The 13,123-nt window shown below is 55.4% G+C and overlaps 1 protein-coding gene across 3 annotated transcripts in view; it reads left to right on the forward strand.

Moving 5' to 3' along the window:
• The window catches only part of KIF21B (kinesin family member 21B), a 56,040-nt gene that overhangs the window by 17,258 nt on the left and 25,659 nt on the right, over positions 1–13,123 (forward strand). For all 3 annotated transcript variants that reach the window (XR_010442882.1, XM_064733308.1, XM_064733309.1), the window contains exons 4-17: positions 1,832–1,981; positions 2,840–2,974; positions 3,299–3,466; positions 3,909–4,024; positions 4,571–4,766; positions 7,183–7,372; positions 7,480–7,543; positions 8,810–9,034; positions 9,522–9,603; positions 10,056–10,173; positions 11,096–11,287; positions 11,841–12,040; positions 12,177–12,284; positions 12,755–12,823. Coding sequence is in view for 2 of the 3 variants with exons in the window: in XM_064733308.1 (XP_064589378.1) it covers positions 1,832–1,981; positions 2,840–2,974; positions 3,299–3,466; positions 3,909–4,024; positions 4,571–4,766; positions 7,183–7,372; positions 7,480–7,543; positions 8,810–9,034; positions 9,522–9,603; positions 10,056–10,173; positions 11,096–11,287; positions 11,841–12,040; positions 12,177–12,284; positions 12,755–12,823 (2,013 nt within the window). In the remaining variant the exon portion in view is untranslated. The remainder of the gene's footprint in view (positions 1–1,831; positions 1,982–2,839; positions 2,975–3,298; positions 3,467–3,908; positions 4,025–4,570; positions 4,767–7,182; positions 7,373–7,479; positions 7,544–8,809; positions 9,035–9,521; positions 9,604–10,055; positions 10,174–11,095; positions 11,288–11,840; positions 12,041–12,176; positions 12,285–12,754; positions 12,824–13,123) is intronic.

The following is a 13,123-nucleotide window of genomic DNA, read 5'->3' on the forward strand; positions in this document are numbered from 1 at the left end:
GCTGAAAAAGTGAAGAGGTGCAAGTGGGATCTGTTTTAAGGCCCCAGTGAGAAAGCACAGGGTGGTGCTGAGCAAAGCTGAGCCCCAAGCAAGCTTCATCTGGTTGAGGTTGAGGTTTTAAGAGGAGATGGGCAGGGAGGGGCCCTGTGCTGTGATCTTGGCTTTGTTTGCCATCACATCTGGGTGTCTTCAGATGCTGATGGCTTGGAGAGGGCCCAAAGTCACTTCCTTCCCACTTATGTCTTCATCTGCAGAGCCCCTGTGGTGCTGTTGTGTCCTCCCATTGCCATCACTTGGCCTGTCCAAGCTCCTGGTTTTCTGCCCAGGGGCTTCTCTTTAGGGATCCTTTGTGCTGGGGTGGAAATGGGGGCAGTTTCCTGCCTGTCCTGAAGTCCTGCATGGCTAAAGCAGCACATGGCCACGTCAGGCACTGGTCACCAGCTCTGCTGTCCTGGCAGGGGCACAGGACTTGTTCTGGCTGATCCCTGTCTTGTGACTTTGCTGCTGGGAGCAGGTTCTGGGAGCAGGTTTAGACCCTTGAGGAGCCTGGCGGCACCAGGGGCAGCAGGGATGGATTAGTCTGATCCCTTGTGCTGGCCAGGAACCTGCAGTCCTGGGGTGACCCAGCCCTGTGCACTGAGATGTGGGTGCAAGAGTGACACTGAATGGTGGCAGCAGGGGACTCATGGGCAGGGGTGTCCCTATACCCCAGGCTGAGAGGGGCTGCAGAGTTAGGATATGGATGGAGTCAGCTCTGGGTTTCCTGCTTGTTCAGCACCCCCTTATCCCCTGTACACCTGACAGAGATGCCTTGAGCTGTGATGAGAGTGGGGTTTCACTGGCTCTGTGGCCAGGTGAGCCAGGAGGATCAGGGGGATGTGGAGCTCCTGGGTGTCTGCTCAGTGGAGCTGCTTGTGGGCACCAGAACTGGACAGGTTTGGGCAGCAGAGACCAACCCAAAGCTCAGAGCTTTGCATGGCAAGCTCTGGAGCACAAGTCTGATGAGGAGTGGGTGAGGGAATTGAGGGGCTCAGACTGAAGAAGAGGAGGCTCAGGGGGATCTTTGTCTCTACAACTTCCTGACAGGAGGGTGGGGATGGATGGGGATTGAGCTCTGCTCCCAGGGACAAGGAACAGGAGGAGAGGAAACAGCCTCCAGTTGTGCCAGTTGAGGTTTAGGTTGGATATTAGGCAAAATTCCTTCCCTGAAGTTGTGGTGTGGCATTGGCACAGGCTGCCCAGGGCAGAGGTGGAGTCACCATCCCTGGGAGGGGTCAAAAGTTGTGTGGGGACATGATTTAGTGGTGAACATGGCAGAGCTGGGATGAATGGTTGGACTCAATGGAATTAGAGGGCTTTTCCAGTCTGAAGGTTTCCACAGTCCTGTGCTTGTGCCTCCTCTGGTACACATGCACCAGAGTCACCATCCCTGGAAGTGGTCAGAAGATGTGTGGGGACATGGTTTAGTGGTGAACATGGCAGTGCCAGGGTAAATGATTGGACTCGATGATCTTGGAGGGTTTTTCTAGTCTGAAGGGTTCTATGATTCTGTGCTTGTCCCTCCTCTGGTGCACATGCACACACCCCAGCTCCCCTGCTCAGCCTTGTAGGCAGTGTGAGCACACAGCTATGGGGGAGTGGCAACAGGGTGCCAGGGCTGCTTCTGCCAGTCCTGCAGTGCCAGGGGGCAGCTCCTGCCAGTCCTGCAGTGCCAGGGGGCAGCTCCTGCCACTCCTGCAGTGCCAGGGCTGCTCCTGCCACTCCTGCAGTGCCAGGCTTGAGCAGCCTCGTGCTTCCCCTGCTCACCCACACCCACTACTGCCCTGCCCAGCTGTACAACGAGGAGATCCTGGACCTGTTTGACAGCACCCGCGACCCCGACTCGCGCCACCGCAAATCCAACATCAAAATCCACGAGGATGCCAGCGGGAGCATCTACACCACGGGGGTCACCTCACGCCTCATCAGCTCCCAGGATGAGGTGGGTGCAGCATGGGGCACACACAGAGCAGGGCTGGCAGCTGGGTGCCGGTGGCCAGGGATGTGCTGTGTGGGGACAACTTGGTGGGGAGATGTCAGAACTCAGTGCATCCCTCCGGGTGTCCAGAGTTGCCAAGGTCCCCATTGGGGGGCTCAGAGACCCTGGCACACAGCCCAGAGCACCTGTGGGTTTGATTATGACCTGTGGAGCAAATTGCCAGCTTTGTATGAGGACCTGAAAATGGCAGAAGTTTAAATAATGTAAAAATAAAATTTTCACAGGGTGAAAGGGTAGATTTTGGGATTTTTAGAATGGGGGTTTTGGGGACAGGACAGAGGAACTTGGGTGTGTCCAGCCTTTCTTCTTCTTCTTCTTGTTCTCCATTTTCTGCTGTGATGCTGGCACTTTGGGATTAGTTTAGAATAGAAGTGCACTGTCTAACATAAGTGATAAGTATTAGGAAGTAATTGTAAATATGTTATGGGTAGTTTGTAGTATAAAAAGACAGGACCCCCCTGGGGGTGGTCGAAGTCAGGCCTGTGGCTACCCTGCTGAGTGGATCTCAGCTGAGCAGGAGAAAAATTTTATAGATAAGAATTAATAAACAACTTTAAGAACGAAAACTGAAGAACTCCAGCTCGTTTTTTGGACACGCAGGCTGAAACAGAGACTTTTCACATATCTCAGAGCTGCCATTAACAGCAAAACTCCCGAGAGGGGGAGATCTCTCCCAGGGTGGGAGTGCAGTCCTGGGGCTGTTCTGGAAAAGGTCAGTGTGTCCACTGAGCTGCACAGGGTCTGTCCTGACTCCCTAAAAGGGTTCTGTAAGGTTTCCTTCCCTGCCTGGTGTCATTGCAGCTGATCCAGTGCCTAAAGCAAGGAGCTCTTTCCCGCACCACGGCCAGCACCCAGATGAACGTGCAGAGCTCCAGATCCCATGCCATCTTCACTATTTACCTGTGCCAGACAAGAGTGTGTGCCCGCCCAGAGCTGGTGAGATGTGCTCCTGCCTCATGGCCAGGCTGTTCTTGGGTTCCATACACAGCTGATGCATGGAGTTCCCTTGGGAAGGGGAGGGGGTTTGAAGTCTAAGAGAAGCAGGGATTTTTCTTTCCAGTTGTATCCTGCACTGGGATTTAATGGGAGCTGAGGGTGAGCTGATCCTGGGCAGGATGGCTCAGAGCAAGCTGCTCTGGGATGCTGTCCCCATCTCTGAGGGGCTCGATATGGAGGGTGAACGTTCAGACTCTGGCTGATGTCTGAGTGAAGGCCAGGGAGCCTCTGGGGTGCTGACCCCTGGTGTGTCCCTGGCTGCAGGTGAATGAGGAGGTGAGCAGCCTTCTGGATGGATCCCAGCCTGCTGCTGAGTACGAGACCTTGACAGCCAAGTTTCACTTTGTGGACCTGGCTGGCTCGGAGAGGCTGAAGCGGACGGGTGCCACGGGCGAGAGAGCCAAGGAGGGCATCTCCATCAACTGTGGGCTGGTAGGGCTGCACTGCTGGGCAGGGGGGCTGCCAGGGCAAAGCCTGACAGGAGAAACTTCTAACACTGCTGGGTTTTGCCTGGAGCTGCCCTGAACTGTTGGGGTGCTGCTGTCGTGGCTGGGGTTTGGGCTGTGTCACAGTGCCAGTGGTGGGAGCACAGCTCTGCTGCCAAAGGAGACTCGTGCTGTGGGCAGGGGTGCAGCTGGGCACAGGGATGCAGCTCCCAAAAGGGTGAGATCTACTAATCAGAGTTAAAAAAACCCCCTCTGGGGCTTGATGCTTCTTCTCAGTGCAGCATGGAGAGAGGCACAGCCCAGGCTAAGGGCAGCCGCACGCCTGCCCCTTGTGCAACCCAAACCTGTGCTACAGAGTGTGCCCCAGGCCTGATGTGTTGTATCCTCAGCCTGGGCTGAATCTGGGGGGCTTCCCTTTGTGTTGGTAGCTGGCCTTGGGGAATGTCATCAGTGCCCTTGGAGACCAGAGCAAGAAGGTCGTGCACGTGCCCTACCGCGACTCCAAGCTCACCCGCCTGCTGCAGGATTCCCTCGGGGGCAACAGGTAAGGGGGTCCCAGGTGGGGGCTGAGCTTGGGCTGAGGGCTGCAGGGGCTGTCCCCCTGCCCATGGGGCTGAGGGGGCTCAGGAGCTATGGAGGAGCTGTCTCAGGACAGAGAGAGATGCCTTCTTCCAGGCACAGCATGACTTTGCAGATGTAAAGACATATCAGCCTCAGGTGCAGTTAGCAGCTTTGGCAGAATCAGCTGATGCAAAATGCTCCTGAGCCCTGACAGATCTGGGACTTGGCAAGTGTTGGTGCCCAGAATGGGATTGAATTCCCTGCCTCTTCTCCAAAGAGGGAGGTATTGAGGAAAGGCTGCTTTTGCCCAGTGCTGTGTGTTGTCCTTGAGGGGTCTTGTGGGTGCTCAGGCTCTGGGAGGGATGAACCCAGTTCATACCTTGTTTTAAAACCCAGAAGGGCCCAGGATGGGCTCCCATCCAGGACGGGTGTCTGGGGGCACATGCTCTGTGCTGAGCCCTGAGTTTGCACCTGCTGCATTGCTGAGCTGTGCAGGGACTGTCTTTCACCCTGCCCTTGCATCCCCAAGCCAAACCATCATGATTGCCTGCGTGAGCCCCTCTGACCGGGATTTCATGGAGACCCTGAACACGCTCAAGTACGCCAACCGCGCTCGCAACATCAAGAACAAGGTGGTGGTGAACCAGGACAAGACGAGCCAGCAGATCAGCGCCCTGCGCGCCGAGATCGCCCGGCTGCAGATGGAGCTCATGGAGTACAAGGCAGTGAGTGGGGCCAGGTCCTGCTGTCCCCAGCAAGGGAAGCACTGCAGCCAGCTGTTCACTGCCCCCCCGTGGGATGGGGTGTCCTTGCTGAGAGCAGTTTGCCCCCGAGCAGGCTGCACGGGCCGGATAGCTCAGTCCTCTATGGGACAGACTGCCTGAAACCCAAGCAGCTCTCAGTCACTGCCTACCTTTAGCAAGCAAAAGGGATTTCAGCTCTTTAGTGATTATCAGCTCTTTGAGTTCAGCTCTTTGCTTGCTAAGGCACGTCAGGCCAGCAGATGCAGAGAGAGAGAGAGAAGGCTGCTCTGGAGTTCCACAGTGATGGCTTTACTGGAGATCTGTGAAGGGTTCCATGATGCTCTTCTAACCAGAATGGGCTAACCACCCCATTATATAATAGCCCATTGTACCCAGCAAGGGAAGCACTGCAGCCAGCTGTTCACTGCCCCCCCGTGGGATGGGGTGTCCCTGCTGAGAGCAGGTTTGCCCCTGAGCAGGCTGTGCGGGCTGGATAGCTCAGTCCTCTATGGGACAGACTGCCCGAAACCCAAGCAGCTCTCAGTCACTGCCTACCTTTAGCAAGCATAAGGAATATCAGCTCTTTAGTGATTTTCAGCTCTTTGAGTTCAGCTCTTTTGCTTGCTAAGGCACCGCTGGCCGGCCGGCAGATGCAGAGAGAGAGAGAGAAGGCTGCTCTGGAGTTCCACAGCGATGTCTTTATTGGGGGTCTGTGAAGGGCTCCAGCCAGGGCTCTTCTGGATCCCCCTATACCCATTATATAGGGTATAGGGGTATCCAGAATTGTCCAATAGCAGGGGTTAAGGAGAAGTGACCTATAGGGTTACAGAGAGATAGGCTGGGGTCCGAAAGGCAGAAGACAGGGGCTTGCCATGACTTGGCATTTCCTATCTTTAGGCCTCTGCTCTCCACGGGGCCCTGTGTTCACAGGGAAGAGATGAGGATCTGACTCCATGTTTCAGAAGGCTTGATTTATTATTTTATGATATATATTATATAAAAACTATACCAAAAGAATAGAAGAAAGGATTTCATAAGAAGACTAGCTAAGAATAGAATAAGAAAGAATGATAACAAAAGCTTGTGGCTTGGACTCTCTGTCCGAGCCAGCTCACTGTGATTGGCCATTAATTAGAAACAACTACATGAGACCAATCACAGATTTACTTGTTGCATTCTACAGCAGCAGATAATCATTGATTACATTTTGTTCTTGAGGCTTCTCAGCTTCTCAAGAGGAGAAATCCTAAAAAAAAGATTTTTCATTAAAGATGTCTGTGGAGGGGCCCTAGCAAGCCCATGGCATGCTACAGTGGGGGAGAGAATTGGGAGAGTAACAGTGAGAAAATTCCTTGGTTTAGATATAGTTTAAGAAGTAAAGCAAACCAAGGAACTCATTCCCCGTGACCCATCACAGAGAGATGTTCAGCCATGCCCAGCCCAGCAGAGCTCTGTCAAGTGTAACAGTGACTTGGGGCAACATTCCAGGCATTGCCTGTTTCTTCTTCCTTCCCCCAGCTTTATATGCTGAGCATGACATCCTGTGGTTTGGGATATCCCTGTGGTCAGAGAGGAACAGCTGTCCTGGCTGTGTCCCCCCAGCTCCTTGTGCACCCCTGGCCCAGCGCTGGTGGGTCAGGGTGAGGGGCAGAACAGCTCCTGACTCAGCAGGAGCTGAATCATCCCTGTGGGATCAGTGCTGTGCTCAGCAGAGATCCCAAACACAGCACCACACAAAAGCTGCTGTGAGGAAAATGAACTCCACCAAGGGCAAACCCAGCTGATGGAGCAACTCTGGTGAAGGGGCAGAGACAGGTGCAGAAAGGCCCTTTCTTCTGTTTGAGTTGAGGCAGGTTTAGTGGGACAGACCCATCCCCTTCCCCCTAGAAGGAACTGCTAGGAGAAGTCAGGAGGCTTAAGAAACAGAAGCTCAGCTCAGGACCTTGGCCAGGTTTTAGGGGTGGTAAGGCAGGGAGAAGCCCTGAAGCCTCTCTGACCCTCTACATGTTCAGCTCAGGCTTTCTTGGTCCCTGGATTTATCCCTGCTCTCTGTGTGGGGCTGCCCCCAGGGGTGCAGTGGTGGGTCTGTGTGTCCCAGGTGTGTCTCTGTGTGTCCCAGGTGTGTCTCTGTGTGTCCCAGGTGGGTCTGTGTGCCCCAGGTGGGTCTCCATGCCCCAGGTGTGTCTAGGTGCCCCAGGTGGGTCTGTGTGTCCCAGCTGGGCCTGTGTGTCCCCCAGGTGTGTCTCTGTGTGTCCCAGGTGTGTCTCTGTGTGTCCCAGGTGTGTCTCTGTGTGTCCCAGGTGTGTCTCTGTGTGCCCCAGGTGGGTCTGGGTGCCCCAGGTGTGTCTCCGTGCCCCAGCCTGCCCTGCCCTCAGGGGCTGCCCTCCTGTGCCCCCAGGGCAAGCGTGTGATCGGGGAGGATGGCACGGAGGGCTACAGCGACCTGTTCCGGGAGAACGCCATGCTGCAGAAGGAGAACAGCGCGCTGCGCATGCGCGTCAAGGCCATGCAGGAGGCCATCGACGCCATCAACAGCAGGGTCACCTACCTCATGAGCCAGGAGGCCAACATGATGCTGGCCAAAGCAGGTGGGGCTGGGCTGTGCATGGCATGGGGGGCCAGCCCAGGGAGCAGCTGGGCCGGGGGCTGGGGGACAGCAGGGTGTGCCTCTCTCAGCGGTGTCTCTGTGCTGCAGGTGACGGGAACGAAGCCATCGGCACCCTGATCCAGAACTACATCCGGGAGATTGAGGAGCTGAGGTGAGCGGGCACACTGCTGAGAGGTCTGGGCTCCTGGGGCCAGGGGCTGGGGCTGGGGGGCTCACACAGCTCAGTGCTGTGTGATTTCCACTGCTGCTATGCAGGGTTGAAGGAGGCCCAGCCTTGGTGGCAGGAAGTGCTTTGGCTATTGTTGTCTTTGGTATGGGCATTGGTGGTGAGGCAGAGTGGAAATTTTCCAGGGTAGAAATCTATTTTGATTCAGGTGGAAGGTACATCTTTAAGTATGTAGCTTGTTGTGTAGTCTGGCTGCAAAAAAGCCTAGGCTCAGAGAAACTGCTTCAGTGAAAGACAGAGATAAGAGGGGGGCAGACAGAGAGTGATAGAGAGAGACAGAGACTGCTGTGTGAGCAAGTCAACTTGACTTAAGAATTCTTTCTGATAAAGAGGAACTACCAGCAAATGTACACAAAATTTGTAAAAATTAATATATATAAACCTATTGTGAAATTGTATGCATATGTATCTGAGAGAGAGATAAAAAAGAACCTGAAGTTCCCAGAAGTACACATGTCATTTTGAGGGGAACGATTCCCACATGCGTCCAGCGCTGTAATAAACACCCCGGCTTTACAACTTTCACAAAAGTTGTGGAGTTTTGATTATCTCCGCAAAACAATGGAGGGGGAAGTTCTATTGGAAGTGCCTGGGGTCTTCCAGGGACTGCTGCCTCCCAAAGGTGGGTCCATGCCACCCTGCTTGATCCTGGTACCCTGTCTGGCAGCACTGTGGCTTTCTGACCCATCAGTAGATGGAATGGCTTAGTAGTGACTGTCTCTGGCTCACACCACCTGAGCACATCATGTTCAGTCTGTAGAAGACTCTGGGGAGACCCTAGAGCCCCTTCCACTGCCTAAAGGAGGCTATAAGTAAGAGGGAGAGAGCTGTTGTTTTGTTTTTTTTTAGTGTGGACAGGTAGTAATGGGACAAGGGAAAATGGCTTTAAACTAAAAGTGGAGAGATTTAAATCAGAAGTTAGGAAGAAATTCTTCCCTGTGAGGGTGGTGAGGCAGAGGCACAGTTTGCCCAAAGCAGCTGTGGTTATTCCACATCTGTAAGTCTATGGAGCTTGAAGCAACCTGGTCTAGTGGAAGGCATCCCTGCCCCTTCCGTAGCAGCAATGTGGAATGAGATGAGGTTTAAGGTCCCTTCCAGCCCAAACCACTCTGTGATTCTAAACCCAGGCAAGACCCCCCTGTAGAGCCAGTGGGATGGCCCCTGTTGGACTGTGCTGTTTGCACTCCCCAGGACGAAGCTGCTGGAGAGCGAGTCCATGAACGAGTCCCTGCGGCGCAGCCTCTCGCGGGTCTCTGCGCGGGGCCCGTTCCCCGTGGGCTCCTCCCCGGGCCCGGGCCTGGCTGGGATCTGCAGCCCCGCGGCCGCCCTGGACACCGAGGCCTCCGACGTGCTCCGACGGGCCAAGCAGGACCTGGAGCGCCTCAAGAAGAAAGAGCGGCGGCAGCAGAGGAAGAGGTGAGGGGAAGGGGGAGGCTGAGTGCTGGTCTGTCCCTGTGGGGTTGGGTCTCCTCTGCTACAGCCAGAGCCCACACACCTGCATTCCCTTCCCTTCCCTTCCCTTCCCTTCCCTTCCCTTCCCTTCCCTTCCCTTCCCTTCCCTTCCCTTCCCTTCCCTTCCCTTCCCTTCCCTTCCCTTCCCTTCCCAAACCTTCCCAAACCTTCCCAAACCTTCCCAAACCTTCCCAAACCTTCCCAAACCTTCCCTTCCCAAACCTTCCCTTCCCAAACCTTCCCAAACCTTCCCAAACCTTCCCTTCCCAAACCTTCCCAAACCTTCCCTTCCCCTCGTCTCCCCTTTGTCTCCTGTTCCCCATCACGTAATTCCAGAGACTGTTTTCCCCCAAAGGGTCCAAAAGCAGCAGGGAGGGGAAGGTGGCCCAGCAGAAGCTGTTTCTGGCCTCTCTCATGCTGGGACTCACCAGCCCCCCTCTGTTCCCCCCAGCCCAGAGAAGGAGGCGTTTAAGAAAAGGCAGAAACTGCAGCAGGATAATGGGGAGGAGACGGATGAGAACGAGGTGGAAGAGGTGAGTGAGCATTGTGCTCATGCTATGAGGGGGGGGTGTCTGGGTGGTGGAGCACTGAAATTGCCACCCATGGGACAGGGACCAAGCTCAGGCTGGAAGGGTCACTCTGCTGAGGGCTCCATGCTGGAGCAGGGTGGAAGCTGGATACTCCCCAGTCAGCCTGGATGTAGAATGAGGAGTCCATGTTTTTGGGGGCTTGTTTTCAATCAGCATAGATGAAGAGGGGTCAGCTAGGAAGGGATGGATGGGTCAAATTGCTGTTCCTCTCAACAGGATGTGCTGGGGGTCCAGAAATGGTGCTGCAGCCCCTGGGCATGCTGTGTGGGAGGCTGAGTCCCATTTGGGGGGCTGTGGCCCATTGCTGTAGGGTGAGCTTAGGTTTGGAGGAGGGAGAAGCTGTGGGGAGAAGGACAGACCATCCTGCTGGCTGAGATTAGGCACTCATCTCTTAGGAGGAGGAAGAACAAGATGAGAGTGGCTGTGAGGAAGAGGATGGGCGCGAGGATGAAGATGAGGACTCGGCCAGTGAAGAGAGCCTGGTGGACTCGGACTCGGATGCAGAGGAGAAGGGTAAAGTGGAGATCTGTGTGCAGCCATGGGCATGGAGGGGCACTTGCTGGCATCTCTGGCAATGAGCTCTGGTCTGGGGGAGGCAGAGCTCACCATGCCCCAGCCATGCCTGCTCTGTGGGTGGGGGCTGCTGCTCCCCAGCAGTGGGGGTTCCCATCAGCCCTCTGCCCTCTCCATGTGCTGTGTGTCTTGGTTTGGAAAGGCAGGAGTCTGCTAAGGAAGGCAGGAGCCTCCCCTGAAATGGAGAATGTAAATCCTCCTCACCCCTCCAAATTGCTATAAATTTTAAATTAAGGGGCTCTCAGGCAAAAATATGGGAGCAGGAAATAACAGTTCTTTAATAGGGAAGGGAAAAAAAAGGATAAAATAAACAATGCAGTAAATCAAAACAACACTGCCAGAGTCAGAACCCAGCCTGACACCCTGTGGGTCAGGGTGCTGGCAGCAGTCCCATTGGAATTGTGGCTCAGCCCTCCTGCAGTGTCAGGGCTGGTTCTGCTGGAGCAGGGATCCTGGAGAAAGGTGCAGTCTCTTCCTCTGAAGATCCAGGGGAAGAAGAGGCAGCTGCTGTTCCTGTGGGCAATCCAGTGGAGAAAGCTCAAAAACCTCTGGATTATATCTGGGTAGGAATGCTTGGCTCCTCCCTCTGGGCTCACATCTCCCAATGGGATGCTGTAGTTCTTATCAGTCATGCAGGGACATTCAATAGCTGTTATCAGCAGATGTCCCCTCCGAGGGAGGTGTCATTGTGGTCACTCAGAGAGAGAGAGATAAAGCAAACTGCCCACTGACAAAAGATAATCTGCCATACAGATGGTAATAGAAAACATCTTGCATTGCAATTTTCGACACTGTGACTCAGTGGGGCCATGCAAGTGATGCTCCCCATGGTTCCCAGCCTGACTTTCTCCTCTGCCTCCAGCTGTGAATTTCCAGGCCGACCTGGCAGATCTGACCTGTGAGATTGAGATCAAGCAGAAGCTGATTGATGAGCTGGAGAACAGCCAGCGGCGGCTGCAGACCCTCAAGCACCAGTATGAGGAGAAGCTGATCCTGCTGCAGAACAAGATTCGGGACACGCAGCTGGAGCGGGACCGTGTCCTGCAGAACCTCAGTGAGAACTGCCTCACCCTTGGGATCCCATTCCCAGACCCCAGTTCCAGCTCAAACCCAGCTAACTCTAAGTCAAAGCAACCAGCCCTTGCTCTGGTAGAGCTTTGCCATCCTGCTGCTTCTCCCTGAATCCCTGGTGCCCCCAAGACTCTGCTTGCCTTGCCATGGGAGCAGCATCAGTCAGCTGCACAGCTCTGCACCCTGCTGGTGCTGCAGAAGGGTGGCAAAGCCTCTTCCAGCCTTGAGCACCACTTCATGAGCTGGGGGGACTCCTGGGGAAACAGAGGCACAAAAGAACCAGTGGTGTGGCTTAAACAGGGCAGGGTCACCCCTGTGTGTGGCTGTGTGTCCCAGTCTGCAGCTCTGCTCAGGCCAACCCTGTATCTCCACTCTGTGCTGAGTTCTTCCAGCAGGATTCCCAGACAGACCCCAGTTCCTGATGGGTGAGGGGGCTCAGATGGGACAGGAGGGTCACAGTGCTTGGTGCCTCCAGGCAGGTCTGTGGGTGCAGGAGGGTCCTGGGGTGCATTGCGAGCTCTCTCCCCACCCACCAGGCACCATGGAGTGCTACACCGAGGAGAAGGCCAACAAGATCAAGGCAGACTACGAGAAGCGGCTGAAGGAGATGAACAGGGACCTGCAGAAGCTGCAGGCAGCCCAGAAGGAGCACGCTCGCCTGCTCAAGAACCAGAGCCGCTACGAGCGGGAGCTGCGCAAGCTGCAGGCAGAGGTGGCCGAGATGAAGAAGGCAAAGGTACCTGGATGTGCCGGGGCGGGGAGGAATCCTGGCCAAGCCTGGAGCAGCGTTTTGCACTGTGGTGGCAGCGCAGAGCGCTGTGTGCTGGGTGTGGGGTGCCCCGGGGCGGTGGCACAGTGGCCCCTCCTTGCAGGTGGCGCTGATGAAGCAGATGCGGGAGGAGCAGCAGCGGCGCCGCCTGGCCGAGACCAAGAGGAACCGGGAGATCGCGCAGCTCAAGAAGGAGCAGCGCCGGCAGGAGGTCAGAGCCCGGCTTGTCATATGTGCAGGAGGCATGGAGAGGGGATACTTCAGAAGCAGGGGGAAGGACCACAAGGATCCCCAACTCCCTGCTCTGGGTTATCAGCCTTTTTGGAGGTGTCTTGGGCTGCCAAAAGCCTCTGCACTCTGCCTCAAGATTGTGACTGGTCTGGCTGGGGAGGGGGTTTGTCCTGCTCTGGCACTCCAGGAGCTCACAGATAGCTTGGTGAAGCCTCACTGGAGGTCCTAGCAGAGCACAGCTGGATGAACGGCTCCCAAAGGCTTCCCACTGCTCCTGTTGGAGTTGTGGGGGATGCTGTGAGAGGGGGAATGTGCAGCCAGAGCCAGCTCAGGACTGGGAGCCTGTTCGTTGTTAAAATCAGGAGTGAGACTATGCCAAAGGGAGCACTGGGACTGCGACCACATCTGGGCTGGACCTCAGGGGTGTCTTTTTCTTTCTCACTCCTGCAGTTCCAGATCAGGGCTCTGGAATCTCAGAAGCGACAGCAGGAAATTGTGCTGCGGAGGAAAACGCAGGAGGTGAGGAAAGGGGGTTTCCTCCACACAGCCCCCAGCTTCCATGGGGGTCTGGGCCCCAGTGCTTGGCTCAGAGAAATCCCATCTTTCAGACAAGGCTGGCTTTGGGAATGGGGTCCCCAAAAGGCAGGGAGAGGTTTTATGGCTCAAGAACCAGGTGGGAAATGGATGTAGGCAGCAGCAGAGTTCCCCATCCCCAGCAGCAGAGCCTGATAGCAGGGGTGGGCTATGAGGGAGGAGGGGGAGCCCCATGAGGCACAAATATCCCTGGGCTTTGCTGCTCTCAGACCTGTGGGGACCTGG

Source organism: Zonotrichia leucophrys, chromosome 26, assembly GCF_028769735.1.
Source record: "Zonotrichia leucophrys gambelii isolate GWCS_2022_RI chromosome 26, RI_Zleu_2.0, whole genome shotgun sequence".
Taxonomy (NCBI): Eukaryota; Metazoa; Chordata; class Aves; order Passeriformes; family Passerellidae; genus Zonotrichia; species Zonotrichia leucophrys.